This window comes from Triticum urartu, chromosome 6A, assembly GCF_056163025.1.
Source record: "Triticum urartu cultivar PI428250 chromosome 6A, HENAU_Tu73, whole genome shotgun sequence".
NCBI lineage: Eukaryota > Viridiplantae > Streptophyta > Magnoliopsida > Poales > Poaceae > Triticum > Triticum urartu.
The window spans coordinates 384,867,618-384,882,415 of NC_141878.1; the positions used below are offsets into that span (position 1 = coordinate 384,867,618).

The following is a 14,798-nucleotide window of genomic DNA, read 5'->3' on the forward strand; positions in this document are numbered from 1 at the left end:
ATGAGGAGGAGGTGGAGGGGTATATATAGCCTCCACACAAAATCCAACCGTTACACAGTTTTCCAATCTCGGTGGGACCGAATCAATAAACTCGGTCGGACCGAAAATGTAAACCTAGTGACCGTTAGTGATTTTCGGTGGGACTGACATGCAACTCGGTAGGACCGATATGGTTAGGGTTTGGGCATGACGTAATCTCGGTGAGACCGATTACACAAACTCGGTGAGACCGAATTTGGTAATTAGCTAACCAGAGAGTTAGTCAGGCAAACTCGGTGGGACCGATTTGCTCTTTCGGTGAGACCGAGTGGAACTCGGTGAGACCGAAAAGTTACAAAGGGGAAACACTGAGTTTACATTGCAATCTCGGTGGGACCGATTCGCTCTTTCGGTGAGACCGAAAAGTTACGAAAGGGAAACAGAGAGTTTGCAACCCCATCTCGGTGAGACCGAGATCCTTATCGGTAGAACCGAATTGCTAGGGTTTGGCAGTGGCTTATGACAAGTGAAACTCGGTGGCGCCGGATAGGAAGAATCGGTAGGACCGAGTTTGGCTTAGGGTTTAGGTCATATGTGGATATGGGAAAGTAGTTGAGGGTTTGGAGCATATCACTAAGCACATGAAGCAAGAGGCTCATTAAGCAACACCTCATCCCTCCTTAATAGTATTGGATTTTCCTAAAGACTCAATGTGATCTTGGATCACTAAAATATAAAATGAAGAGTCTTGAGCTTTTGAGCTTGAGCCAATCCTTTGTCCTTAGCATTTTGAGGGTTCCACTTTCACATCCATGCCATGCCAATCATTGAGCTTTCCTGAAATAATCATCTTGGAATAGCATTAGCTCAATGAGCTATATGTTGTTATGAATTACCAAAACCACCTAGGGATAGTTGCACTTTCAGCAAGCGGTTCGCGTGGACGAGAGCGAAGGAGACACCGCAAGGGCCTCGCCTAACGCAGCTCCTTCAGGAGGTCCTGCAGGTCCATCATAGAAAGAACAAGGGGTTGCCATGACAATTGACAGTCAGCCGTTGGTTGCTTCCGAGGGGTAGTGAGGCACTGAAGGCTTGACGAGGTGACGCTATGCGGGGCTGCCGCGGCCAGAGCTCAGCCATCCAGGTTTGTCGGCATTGCAGGGACGGACCCATGCGCAAGCATCGTGCCGTTTGGGAGCAGCTCCGTTAGTTGGCGTCAGCTGAGCAGGCAATTAGGTAAAACACATTAGCCGCGAAGGAGTGGATTCGTTCAAATAGATGCCGGGAATGCGGACATCACTGGGTCAGGCCCGAGCTACTTGGGGGGTCATGCAGCCCGAGGGGCGCCCCAACAAGGTAAGCTAACAACATGGGATAAAAAAGGGATACACGCCGCAGGGACGGACCCACGCGGCCTGGGAATAATGCAGCCCTGGGGGGCGCTCCCAGCTGGAAATAAAACTCGAAAGATGTCACCTGATGATGTTGAGGATGAAGGAGCGTTGATGTAGCAGGCTCGGTGGGCTGCGGGAGCCGATCCTCACGAGCCCCCAGGCCCAGGGACCTCGGGAGGCTCCGGAGGCGTTGGCGGCTCCTCACGGGCCATCTCCATCCCTGCCAGGGCTGCGGAACGCCCTGCCTCTCGTGCCCCCGTGATGCCCCTCATGAGGCGCTGGTACGTGTCAGCCGCGTTCGGCAAGCCGTAAGGCATGCGAACGTAGCTGTGGGGTGGGCCTCCGCAGCGCCCCACTTGCGAGGGCCAGAGACGCTCCAGAGAGGCGACTCGGTTGAGCCCTAGTATGTCGATGCAGACGCGTAGCCCACCATCCTTGCCTGGATGGGGAGCCACTGCTGGTAGGTGGCGGCCGCCTTTCATGACTCTTGACTCCTGTAGCTCCTGAATGGCCTTGCTGACGAACTCTTGGGGGTCTGGGTCTCCTTGCCTTGCTCCTTCTTGAGGGAAACATGCTTCGAAACATGCCTCCATGTGGCGCCCAAGCGCCTCCCTCATGACCCTAGCTAGGTCGGTGGCCCTCCAGGGGAGAGCCCCCGAGCCCTGCCTGAGGAGGGCGCCGGGCGCGCTTTCCTATGCGATGGAAGGAGGTTCCCCCTAGGCAGGCGCGGGACCAGAGGGGCCTACCTCCTGAGTGGTCGGGCCGGACGATGTCTTCTTCTTCTTAGGGGTGGTCTCGGGAGGCCTCCTGCTTCCACGATCCGGGTCTTCCAGTGACGCGGCCTAAAAGGCTCATTCCAGGGAACACACCGCGTCCTTCTCTTCACAGGGCACCGTGATGACTCCGCCGCTTCCTGGCATCTTGAGGACGTTGTAGCCGTGGTGAGTTACGGCCGTGAACTTGGCCAGCGCTGGGTACCCAAGGATGGCGTTGTACGGTAGGAGAATATGAGCGACGTCGAAGTCGATGAGCTCGGTGCGGTAGTTGTCGCGTGCCCCGAAGGTGACAGGGAGGCGGACCTGCCCAATCGGGACCGTGGAGCCGTTGGTGATACCGGAGAAAGGCTTGGTTGGCTGAAGCTGGCTGTAGAGCACTTGGAGGTTGTTGAATGTTTCCACGGACAGGACGTTGAGCCCTGCCCCGCCATCGATGAGGGTCTTGGTGACCACCATGTTGCTGATGATTGGGGAACAAAGCATCGGGAGGACTCCGGCTGTAGCCGCACACTTGAGCTGATCTGCTGAGCTGAACGTGATGGCGCACGCCGACCACCTGAGAGGGCGCGTGGCTTCAAGCCTGGGGAGGACTGCGTTCACTTCGCGGGCGAATTGCTTGAAGATGCGCTGAGAGGCTGGGGCTTGTGCCCCGCCCAGGATGCAGGCGATCGCGCGCGGCTCCTGGAAGCCCCCAGCCCCCTCGTCCTGGTGGCGGTCCTCGTTTCTCCTTCGCTGCGGCGGCTGCGGTGGGAGGCCTGCGTTGCCTTGCGGGCGATCCTCGCGAGGCTGATCCCTCCAATCTCCCTCGCGAGGCTGATCCCTCCAGCCTCCCTCGCGAGGCGGGTCTTTCCAGCGATCCTCGCAAGGTTGACCGCGCCACCCTTGGCGCGGGCCACGGTCTTCCCAGCGTCCTGCGTTCCTTCCTCCTCCTCGGCCGTAGCCCCGGTCACTGCGGTCAGGGCGACGGCCTATCCTTCCTTCTCGCACGACTCGGAGCTCTTGACATTCGTTGGTGTTGTGGGTGTGGAGGTCGTGGTACACACAGTACCGGCTGCCCTTGGAAGGTTCGGGCTGATCTCTGCCCCGCTTGGTGCCTGGTTCTGCCGCGAGCATGGCAGCCCCCTTGCGCTTCACATCCTTCGCCTTGGGCTTCTTCTCTTCTGGGTCTGCGGCAGGCAGCTCGAGGAGGGAGAGACGCCCTTCCTCGGCCCTGGCGCACTTGGTTGCCAGGTTGAGCAGTTCCAAGGAAGTGCACAGGTCTTCATGCATCGCCAGCTCCTCCTTCATCTTGACGTTGCGCACGCCGTCGGAGAAGGCCGAGATGATGGCCTCCTCAGTCACCTTGGGAATCTTGAGGCGCGTGTTGTTGAAGCGCTGGATGTACTTCTGCAGGGTCTCCCCGGGCTGTTGCTTGATGCGGCGCATGCGGCTCACGGCGGGTGGCCGGTCGCGAGTGCCTTGGAAGTTGGCGATGAAGCGGGTGCGCATCTCATCCTAGGAGGAGATTGTGCCTGGAGCCAGGTTCAGGAGCCAGGTGCGGGCCCCGTCCTTGAGTGCCATGGGGAACCAGTTCGCCATGACCTTCTCGTCTCCGTTGGCACTTTCGATGCCCAGCTCGTAGAGCTGAAGGAACTCCGCAGGGTCAGCCATGCCGTTGTAGCGAGGAGGCAAGTCTGGCTTGAACTTGCCGGGCCACGCGACGTTGCGTAGCTCGGCGGTGAAGGCGCGGCATCCTGCTGTGGCCACGGGAGGCCTTGGATGACGGGGAACTTGGTCTTGCATGTCCCCACGCGCTGCAGCTGGGAGCAGCACGGGGTCTTGACGCGCGGGAGCAGGAGCATGGTCGCGACGTGCTGGAGCAGGGAGCGCCCGGGCAGCTTCCTGCGGGCGAGGGACTTCTTGACAGCTCTGCTCTTGCTGCACTGGCGCGTGACGGAGCGGGTTCCGCCCAGGGGCCATGCGCCTTGGAGCCATGGCGCCTTCCTGAGGAGGAGGCGGCCGGGGCGCCGCCGGAACTTCATTGCCCGCGCGGGGCGGGGTGCGGTGCAGTGGAACGGACGGCGCAGGAGAGCCCCCTGCGGCGCGGACGAGCTGGGCGATGCGGTCGAGCCATTCTTCGTAGACGTCGTCGACGGGACGGTAGCGCAGGAGCTCGTTCGCCGCGATGAGTGCAGCCCGAGCCTCCATGGGTGCACGGAGCGCGCGGGACGAAGAACCAGCTGGGGTGAGCGAGGGAGTTGCGGTGCGGCCGTCTTGCTGCACGGACGAATGCTGGGACGATGCTTGCTGCTCGTCCCCCGCCGGGCCGGTGGCAGCGTTGACGGTAGGTGACGGGGAACGGCGAGGACGCCCGCCGACAGGGGCCGTCTGGGCGACGCGCGAAGCAAGCGCGGCCCGGCGCTCAGCGCGGGCCTGACGAGCATCATACATGGGCGTGATGGTCGGAGGAGAACGGGGTGGTGGAAGACGAATCCCGGCGCACCCCTACCTGGCGCGCAAAATGTCGGATTTCGGGTTCCGGTAGACCCTTGAGGTTCGAACACTGGGGTGCGCGCGGAGATTTCGCCTCCTACCTACCTGCACTCCTCCGCCTTGCTAGGATCTAAACTAAGGAAAGAACAACACAAGAGACGCAGGGTTTATACTGGTTCGGGCCACCGTTGTGGTGTAATACCCTACTCCAGTGTGTGGTGTGGTGGATTGCCTCTTGGGCTGATGGTGATGAACAATACAAGAAAGAACAGCCTCGCGAGGGTCTGTTCTTGGCTGGGGCGATGAACTGTTGGGAGGAGCTCAGTCACCTTTCTCTCTCTCTCTCTCTCTCTTTCTGATCTTCTCTAACCTTCCAACCCCCCAGCCCAGCTCTTTCTTTTCTTCTTCCCCCCTCCACTCTGTGGGTGGTTGGTCCTATTTATAGAGGCCCTGGCCCTCTTCCCAAATATCGAGCGGGAAGGGAGCCAACAATGGCGGGCTAATTTGAAGGGGGACAGCTAGTATCAGCTATCCTGACAAAAGTAGTCTTCGCCTGCGCAAAGCTCTGGTGATGACGCCGTCTTGGGCTCCACGGTGACCTCCATCTCGTAGTCCTCCTGGTCTTGGTCTCGTTGCACCAAAACGACAACCTTTGCCTGATGCCTCAGTACTCCGCGGCTGCGCTTGCCCCCTTTGCACCAAAGAGGAAGGGAGGACACTGCACGGGCTGGCACCCGCCTGGCGCCCCCGGTCGTCATGGCTTGCGTCACGGGCACCTCGTGAGGTACCCTGCCTTGATTTCTCTACCTCCTCGTGAGCCAGCCTGACGAGGCCGCGCCTGAGGAAGCTCCGCGTCGTCCGCCCCGCGAGGCTTGGCCCCTCGCGAGGGTCTTGGGTTTGTGTTGGTGAAGATGGGCCGCGCTGGGGCCCCTTTTGAGCCACGCCGCAGGCCGCAGGCAGGCAAGTCTGGGGACCCCCGTTCCCAGAACGCCGACAGCTTCCTGTCGAGCAGAGTAGCGCGCCCGCTCCTCCCTGTCGCGTTGACCACGAACGCCCGAGCCAGTGGACCAAATCCTTGCCTCCAGTCCCGGCCCAGCTCGCGTCCAGCCGGCCCATGAGGCCTGGTGAGCTTCAGTTCCAGCTCGCATGATGTTATCGGGCCTACCAGTTTCGGCCCATAGTATTTTTTTTCCTGCGCTGCGTTTTTAATCTTTTATTCCAGAGTTTGTTGTTTTACAGAAAAGACCCTCATGTTCTTTCATTTAATATCTCACAAACTAAGCATCACTTGTAAAAACTTTGTATATGAAACTTGCTTAGTTTTTCATCTAGTTTAATAATATGCAACTTTCATCTATGTTTAAAATGTTTAAAATGCTATTTGTTTAAATTTTTCTCTATGAACATGCTAAAATGCTTTAATTCATAACTAAATAACCGTAACTCGGTTTGTAATAAATTTTATATGTAAATGGGGTAGAAAAATGCCTATTTTAACATGATGCACTCATCTAGCATGTTTAACAACTCTAAAATTATGTTTAGGGCAGAACAGTACCAAACCTAATATATGCATATGAGGAGTTTCCGGACTTGTTGTTTTGTTGTTCCGGCCTCATTTAAACTTGCCTAGATTAGATAATTTCATCATGCTTCCCCTCTTGCCATGTTTAACAACATTTAATATTGTTGGGTACATAAACGAGATCGAACTAAATAACTTGCATGTGGTGTTTCGTCAATATGCAACGGAGTTGCATGTTGAACTCCACTTAATTTGTAGGATTGTTTGTGCATTTTTCCATGCCTTGCTTCATTAAACCGGACATGCATCATACTTGATTGTGCATCATGCCATGCTTATGTCGTGGTTGTTTACTATGTTGTGTGCTTCTTTCCGGTGTTGCTTCTTCGGGTTGGTTCCGATAACGTCGTGTTTGTGAGGAGCCGTTCGTCTACGTCCGTTTGTCTTCTTCATGGACTCGTTCTTCTTCCTTGCGGGATCTCAGGCAAGATAACCATACCCTTGAAATCACTTCTATCTTTGCTTGCTAGTTGCTCGCTCTTTTGCTATGCCTATGCTACGATACCTACCACTTGCTTATCATGCCTCCTATATTGTTAAGCCAAGCCTCTAACCCACCTTGTCCTAGCAAACCATTGTTTGGATATGTTACCGCTTTGCTCAGCCCCTCTTATAGCGTTGTTAGTTGTAGGTGAAGTTGAAGTCTGTTCCTTATTGGAACATGGAGATGTTGTTCCTTGTTGGAACATGATTATTTGTTGGGATATCACAATATGTCTTATTTAATTAATGCACCCATATACTTGGTAAAGGGTGGAAGGCTCGGCCTTTTGCCTAGTGATTTGTTCCACTCTTGCCGCCCTAGTTTCCGTCATATCGGTGTTATGTTCCCGGATTTTGCGTTCCTTACGCGGTTGGGTGATAATGGGAACCCCTTGACAGTTCGCCTTGAATAAAACTCTTCCAGCAATGCCCAACTTTGGTTTTACCATTCGCCTCATAGCCTCTTTTTCCCTTGGGTTCCGCGGACTCAAGGGTCATCTTTATTTAAACCCCCGGGCCAGTGCTCCTCTGAGTGTTAGTCCAACCTGACAGCTGCCGGTGGCCACCAGGGGCAACTCTGGGCTGGCCTACCCATACCTTGGACAATCCGGTGTGCCCTGATAACGAGATATGTGCAGCTCCTATCGGGATTTGTCGGCACATTCGGGCGGTATTGCTGGTTTAGTTTTACCCTCGTCGAGGATGTCTTGTAGAACCGGGATGCCGAGTCTGATCGGAATGTCTCGGGAGAAGGTTTATCCTTCGTTGACCGTGAGAGCTTGTGATGGGCTAAGTTGGGACTCCCCTGCAGGGATTTGAACTTTCGAAAGTCGTGCCCGCGGTTATGGGCAGATGGGAATTTGTTAATGTCCAATTGTAGAAAACATGAAGTTGACTTTATTTAAAATGCACCAACCGCGTGTGTAACCGTGATGGTCTCTTCTCGGCAGAGTCCAGGAAGTGAACACAGTGTTGGAGTTATGTTTCGCGTAGGTTGATCTAGGATCACTTCTTGGTCATAGTTGTTCGACCGTGCTTTTGCCTTCTCTTTTCGCTCTCATTTGCGTATGTTAGCCACCATATATGCTAGTCGCTTGCTGCAGCTCCACCTCGTACCCTTTTACCCTTCCTATAAGCTTAAATAGTCTTGATCGCGAGGGTGTGAGATTGCTGAGTCCCCGTGGCTCACAGATTACTTCCAAACCAGATGCAGGGACCGATGATTCCGTTCCAGATGATGCGCTTGAGCTCAAGTGGGAGTTTGACGAAGACTCACGCCGTTACTATGTGTCTTTCCCTGATGATCAGTAGTGGTGCCCAGTTGGGGCGATCGGGACCGTGTCGCATGTTGGGGTTGATCTTTTATTTTGGTACCATAGTCGGACCATGAGTGTATTGGATGATTGTAATGTTATTTATGTACTTGTGTGACACGGCGAGTGTAAGCCAACTATGTACCTTTCCCCTATTATCTATTTACATGGGTTGTTGTGAAGATTACCGTACTTGCGATATTGCTTTCAATGCGGTTATGCCTCTAAGTCGTGCTTCGACACGTAGGAGATATAGCCGCATCGAGGGTGTTATAGCTAAAGATTCCAATAAGTCGTCAAGTGGTTGACCAGCTCTCGCCGCATCATGACAGTCATTTTTCAGCTTTCTCTACTGAGGTGCTCATCCGGTCTAGGCCAGGGCACAATCGCAATAGTTCTCCCTTTACTACCCTAGCCGATAGAGCGGAACATAGGGTAAGAAACACAGGAGCCGGGCAACCCAACTATTGACCCAAGACAATGATTCGGAGCTGATGCATATAAGGCCAAACTTGCGACGCCGAAGTACGCTATAGAGCTGTTCGGACTTTTACTGACAACTCATTCGTTCCCATGCCGAGCCCCTGGCAGGGTATGCCGAGGTGTATCTGCAGAGTAGCCGTTAAGGCCGTACTTATTATTGAAAGAGTACGAAAGATCGGTTCGGATGAGACTTACTGAGAACGGAGCGATGTGCCATTGATACACACACACACACACACACACACATAAACACTATTCTGATCACGGGATCAGAATAATATTCTGATCACAATCTGAACTGCGTGAGTAACGCACCTGAACTTCCCTCTGTACGAACCCGACCTTCGGGCTATCTTCGCAACCGTGGCTTTCCCCGCGAATTATTCTGGTTAGTCGTGTTTTATATGATGTTAGTGTAATCTAGAAACGTTTTTAGCAACTAAATATCGATTTTAAATAGGAATCTCGCTTGTTGGCGGATTTTGCTCTCGGGTCGTGATGAAATTGCGTTTTTTGCATTTTTACTGCCTGAGTTGTTTGACCTGGACTTTTCCTAGTGCTAGGTTGAACTTCCGCCAACATTGCCCAAATGGGGCTTGCGATATACTGTTGGAAAGCTATGGACACCAGTATCATGACTCAAGTTAAATTGTTAGCAAAATGTAAGCGGTTTAAGAGCAGTTTTGAAAACCGTTTTTTCTTCATACAAAAAACATGAATCGTATTTTCGATCGTATTTCTAAACCGTTTATCGAAATGAGGCAAATAATATGGCATTGGAAAGCTGCTGCAAAACCACTCCTTCCACATGTTGAAAGTTTTCTCTAATTCCCTATGGTTAAAGAGTAATTTCGAAAATCGTAAAATTTCACAAACCAAACAACCCAGTTCGTATTTTCAATGTCATTTCTAAACGGCTAATCCAATTGAGGCAAACGATATTGCGTTGGAAATCTTACGAAAGTGCGCTACTTTTTCATGTAGAAAGTGTTTTCTAATTTTGAATGGTTTAAGAGTAATTTAGAAAACGGTACAAGTTCCACCGAGTTCGTATTTTCGATCTATTTTTTTAACCGTACGTCCAAATGCATCAAATGATATGGCGTTAGAAAGATTGAGGAAATGCGAAACTTTTTGGTATATATTGTTTCTCCCAATTCCATACTATTTCAAGTCAATTTTGAAAATGGCTAAAAACGTATTTTCGCCGTAATTTCTACAAACTTTATCGGAATGGGGCAAATAATATACCGTTGAAAAGCTAATGAAAATGCGAAACTTTTTAATGTTGATGGTTTTCTCTGATTCGTAGCCGTTCTCAAGTAATTTTGAAAATGGTGAGATCATTCGTTCTGCCTTTATCGCGAAATAGATTCTTCGAAAATGCACCGCATGAAGAACCTGAACTTCTCGGCATGTCTACTTGAACTTCACTTTATTTTTTCATGTGCTTGTTTTGCTCGTAGTTCTCCATCCACTCACCAAAATTGAGCAATTAATATACCAGTGGAAAGCTGATGTAAACATGCAACTTTCCCGTGTTGATCGTTTTTTCATACACGCGACGATTTTAAAAGCTTTTCATCTGAAATTCATTCAGTGTAGCAGGTGAACTTCCTACTGTTTTCACGTTGAACTTATGTGATGTATTTTCGTTTGTAATTTTCTCATACATCCATCAATGTTGCACAAATGATATTCCTTTTGCACAAACCTCTCTCATAATAATTTTTTTAACATTCTCCGACGGAGGACCTGAACTTATAACAACAACAAAATTGGACCTTGCATTTTAATTTATTTTTCTCATATTAAACACATACCATGTAGTACATGAACTTTTTCCATTTTTATAATACGAATTTATTTCTTTTTGAAATCAAATTGCTCTCAAATAATAACTGAACTTCTTTGTGGATTGAGAGAGTTATTTTAAAACGCAAAAACAATTTCTTTTTTGTGTTTTTGAACATGGAAATACAAGGTGAACCTCTCGCAAGAATTTTTGAACTTCCTCAGACAGAGCACTTGAACTTCTTTCAACAAACCTTTTAAGATTTTAGTTTTCTATACTTTTATTCTCCCCTGAAATGCATTCCTTGCAATAGTTGAACTCGTTGTTTTCACCTTGAAATTATGTCACGTATTTTTGTTCAACCTCTCTCACAAGAATTTTTGAACTTTCTTGGGCCGAGCACTTGAACTTCTAGCAACAAAATTTTGGACTTCACCTTTTTATTTTTATTTTTTCTTATACGAAACACACACCATGCAGTGCATGAACTTCTGACTATTATCCATTTGAACTTCTCTCTATTTTGCTTTAGTAACGAAAAAGTCTGAGTTTTTTATAGACATCAAACCTCTCTAACCTTTTTATTTGAACTTTGTGTATTATTTAGAAATGTGAAAATTGGAGTTTTGCTAGAAACATCGAACTTCTTTGTTATTTTCAATTGAACTTATTGGTTTTATTCATTAGTAATTAGAAAATTCCAAAATTTTAAATAAATATCAAACTATTATGCTTTTTCCAATTGAACTTCTAGGTCTTTTTTGAAAACAGAGAAAATCTATTTTATGAACTTTTTGAACTACTGAGTTTTCTTAATTTGACTTTCTTGGTATTGGAAAAAAAATTGAACTTCTTTGCTATTTAAATTTGAACATCTAGCTTTTCTTTGTACAAACGAGGAAAATGCATTTTCTCTATACATTTTGAGCTGCTCTATTTTTTTAGTTTGGCCTTGGTTTATTATTTAGTAATGGGGAAAATCCTAATGTAGTAATAAACATCGAACCACTCTGTTTTTTAAATTTTAACTTCTAGTTATTTTTTAGAAACGAGGAAAATCCGTTTTCCAAAAGCGGGGAGACCCATGATATACCTTCAGAAACATGCTGAAAAGACACAACTTTTTTCTTTTTGATCATTTTTCTCAAATTCACCATGGATTAGAAGATATTTTTTAATACGGTAAAACTTGTTTCGAATGATGTACACCACACTTTTGAATTGTTTATTGAAATATAGCATATGATATACCGTTGGAAAGCTTATGAATAGAATCAACTTTTTTCATGTAGACATTTTTTAAAAAATTCATCGATGTTTATTAGCAGTTATAAAAATGCCAAAAATGACACCATTTTTTGTTTTCTCTTTTGAACATGTAGCTAATAGCTTTTACAAATTTCAAACTTCTCGGTTATTTTAATTCGGACTTCTTTTGTTTTCATTTGTGCAAATATTTTTTATTACTTTTTAATAACATCAAACTACTCCCATTTTTCAATTTCAACTTGTTGGGATTTATTCTTTAATAACTTGGGAAATGTGAATTTTTATAAACATCAAACTACTCTACTTTTTTAATATTTGGAATACACACTATTACAAAAAGAAACACAATATGTGGTCACTAAGAAGAAATATTGAAAACAGTAGTTCGATAAAATCAGCGGCTCTCATGTACAACCCAATGTATCATGCGGATGAGCTTTAGGTAATTCCCAATACATAACTGAAAAAGCTAAGACAAACCAATGCTCACCATATACCCAGTTCAACAACATGTTGCACAACCTCTTCCCCTGAACCTGCTAGCGAACCATGGCCACCAATACCCAGTTCAGCAACATGTTGCTCCAGAAGCGCTGCCGATTGGCCTACTGTCTCTTTCCCCAACTTAAAAATGCAGTCATTTCTCAGGTGCCAACAGCGCCAGAGAAGAAGTAGAATTTTAAGTTCAGGAAAAAAAGAAGTAGAATTTTTGCCCAGGTTTCAGTGCTGCAAGTAGATAACAGATTCTGCAGCCAATCCTCTCCCGACTCCTGGAATATATTTTCACCTGGGAGCTCCCATAGTCTTCTCATTTCATTCCTTAAGGCCTTGCTTTTTGTGCATGCCACCACCGAGTGAAATTCATTTTCCTCCACACAACTGCAAATACTACAAACACTTTGGTCTCCAGTGAGCGCTTCCACCTATTCTTCTTGGTAGCCAATGTGCCTGTAGCGACCCTCCTACCGAATACTAACTCTTCCAGGAACTTTGGACTTCCAAATAATGTCCCAAATACTTCGGTCATACAGCTCGTTAGACGAACAAGAAGCACGTGTTCCACTTTGAGATTTGAGAGAGTATGCTAATTTGTAGGCGCTCTTAACAGTAAACAGTGTGCTGCTGTTGAACCTTCAGCATTCCTTATATAAATGAGCTTGAACCCCTGGAAACTTGTGAGAAATGAATGCATCTCTCGAAATCCATCGATTGGTCAAGAACAATTCCTGGGATCCTCCCACATCATGCATAAAAGTTGGCCTTCAGTCTCTATAATAATATTATAGGAATCCTTCAATCACCATCAACATGGTTATCCCTGTAGGTCAACTATCAATTTAAGATTCTGAACATACTAGCTTAGGCAAAATGTGCACGAGCTACTGAAGAAACTGAAGATTGTTGGCAAACAACATAAGGCAGTAAAGGTTGTTTTTGAACTTCTCGGTTTTTTTATTCTGAACTTGCGATTTATTTACTTTTTGTAGGGTCCAGTGCGACTGCGGGTGCTGGGAGGCCGGGCTTCGCTCCCTCAGGTAGCTGCGTCCACCACTGCTTAGGACATCAAGCCGGGGAAGAAGGAGGGACAGACCTGACAACAAGCACTAGTAAGTTTTTGAATATAGTGGACATCCTACTTATAAGCTCAGGAGAAAAAAGCACATCAAACTATGTACGTCACAGTGCAAAGCAAAGGAAAATCAAAGTGAATGCTTAGTTACAAAAGTTTCCTTACAAGCATTAACGCCAAAGTGAGGAAATAGCTACAGACTCACGTAGCAAAAGGGCAAAACACACGGGAACATAAGCAATTTACATTGACCTTTTGTATGTTCACTATATGCAAAAAGAACAGAAAAATTAAAGTAAGTTCTCATAAGCATAAAACAAACAGGTTGAGGGCACACTATCAATTGGGGAAATTTCTGAATCTTCTGTACACAATCTTAAACAAAGAATGAATTACTGATTTTTATAGTACAAACTTCTTAATCTTATTCTGGCACACCAGCACCTGTACATACTTGAGATTTAGGAGAGAACGAACGAGTTAAACAAAGAGTTAATTTTCACATACAAATTTCCAAATCTTCTGTATATACTTGAACAAACAAGCCAGCAAAAAGACAGAGAGCATAACACCAGCATTTATATGTGAGATTTAGGAAAATGAACTAGAAAACGAACTAGCAAAAAGACAGAGAGCACAACACCTGCGGGATATGGCACATGGATAGGGAGCCGCGCATGGCGTGAGAGATGCCGGGGAAGGTCGATGACATGCGCCGAAGAAGGTCGACGATAGATGCCTGTGCAGGTCACGCACAAGGGGTGGCCACCCCATGGCCAGCTTGCATCTACGCGTGACGTCGAGGTAGCAGCCTGAGCTAACACCAAGGGTGGGACGACTGGGCGGTAGAGGGAAGGGAGCTGACTTTAGCGAGCTGGCTACAGGAGTTGAACGGCGTGGAGGGGCTATATTGAACTGCTGCATCCCACGTACCCGTCGGCAGAGGTCCCCGTGCAGAGGTCGATGAGAAGGCGAAGCCCTTCATCGCCGGAACTGTTGCCGGCAGCGACGCGCCGAAGCGGGGGCTGCAACTCATGGCAGGGCGGAGGGCGGCTCCGGCAGTGGCGGATCCCGCGGGGTGGATGGGGGCATGTGTTGCGGATCTCACGGGGTGGGATGGAGGCAGCCGCTGCACCGGTCGGGGACGAAGAGCTGCCGCCGTCGTGGAAGCAAGGGGAAGGGAGGCTGCTGCTGCAGTTGAAGCAGGGGGAGGTCACGGCGGAGGCGCGGTTGGTGGTCAGGGCCACGATGGCGGTGGTGAGCGCAGGTGACGGTGGTGGCGACAACATCTCTGGTTGGGGGCAGGGCGGTGGCCGCATCTCCGGTTGAGGGCAAGGTAGTGGCAGCGGCGCCGGTTGGGGGTGAGCGGCGAGCACGTCGCCGGTTGGGTCGAGAGGAGCGGCAGGTGGGGGATTAGGATCGGGGAAGGTCGACCTGGGTTGGGCCTTTTTCTTACTAGTTCGGAAACATCCCCATCAGGCCCTATATAATATACCAACTTTTCTGGTCAGCTGCTTAGCACGGATCTCCTCGCGTGCGTCAAACAGCAGCGATAGTTCTGACCACGGTACGTTTTGATATATATATATATGGTAATAACTATCGGAACCGTACATGGTGCATCGAGATTGGAACTTTTCATTCTCATCGGTCTCTTTTCTCTCTGATTATTTGATTTT

At 48.6% G+C, this 14,798-nt stretch overlaps 1 protein-coding gene across 2 annotated transcripts; it reads right to left on the reverse strand.

Moving 5' to 3' along the window:
- Positions 1-12,794: 12,794 nt before the first annotated feature.
- On the reverse strand, positions 12,795-14,588 carry LOC125513343 (uncharacterized). Of its 2 annotated transcripts, XR_007285868.2 has the most exons (4): positions 14,053-14,588; positions 13,763-13,957; positions 13,028-13,140; positions 12,795-12,867 (listed from the first exon to the last, which is right to left on the reverse strand). XR_007285868.2 is itself a non-coding variant. In XM_048678438.2 (3 exons), exons 1-3 carry the CDS (start codon positions 14,436-14,438, stop codon positions 13,113-13,115), a joined length of 609 nt encoding a protein of 202 aa, XP_048534395.2. In that variant the 5' UTR covers positions 14,439-14,588; the 3' UTR covers positions 12,795-13,112. The 2 variants fall into 2 exon arrangements, 1 of the variants encoding a protein (XP_048534395.2); XM_048678438.2 differs by having other exon boundaries at positions 12,795-13,140.
- Between the last annotated feature and the right edge of the window lie 210 nt (positions 14,589-14,798).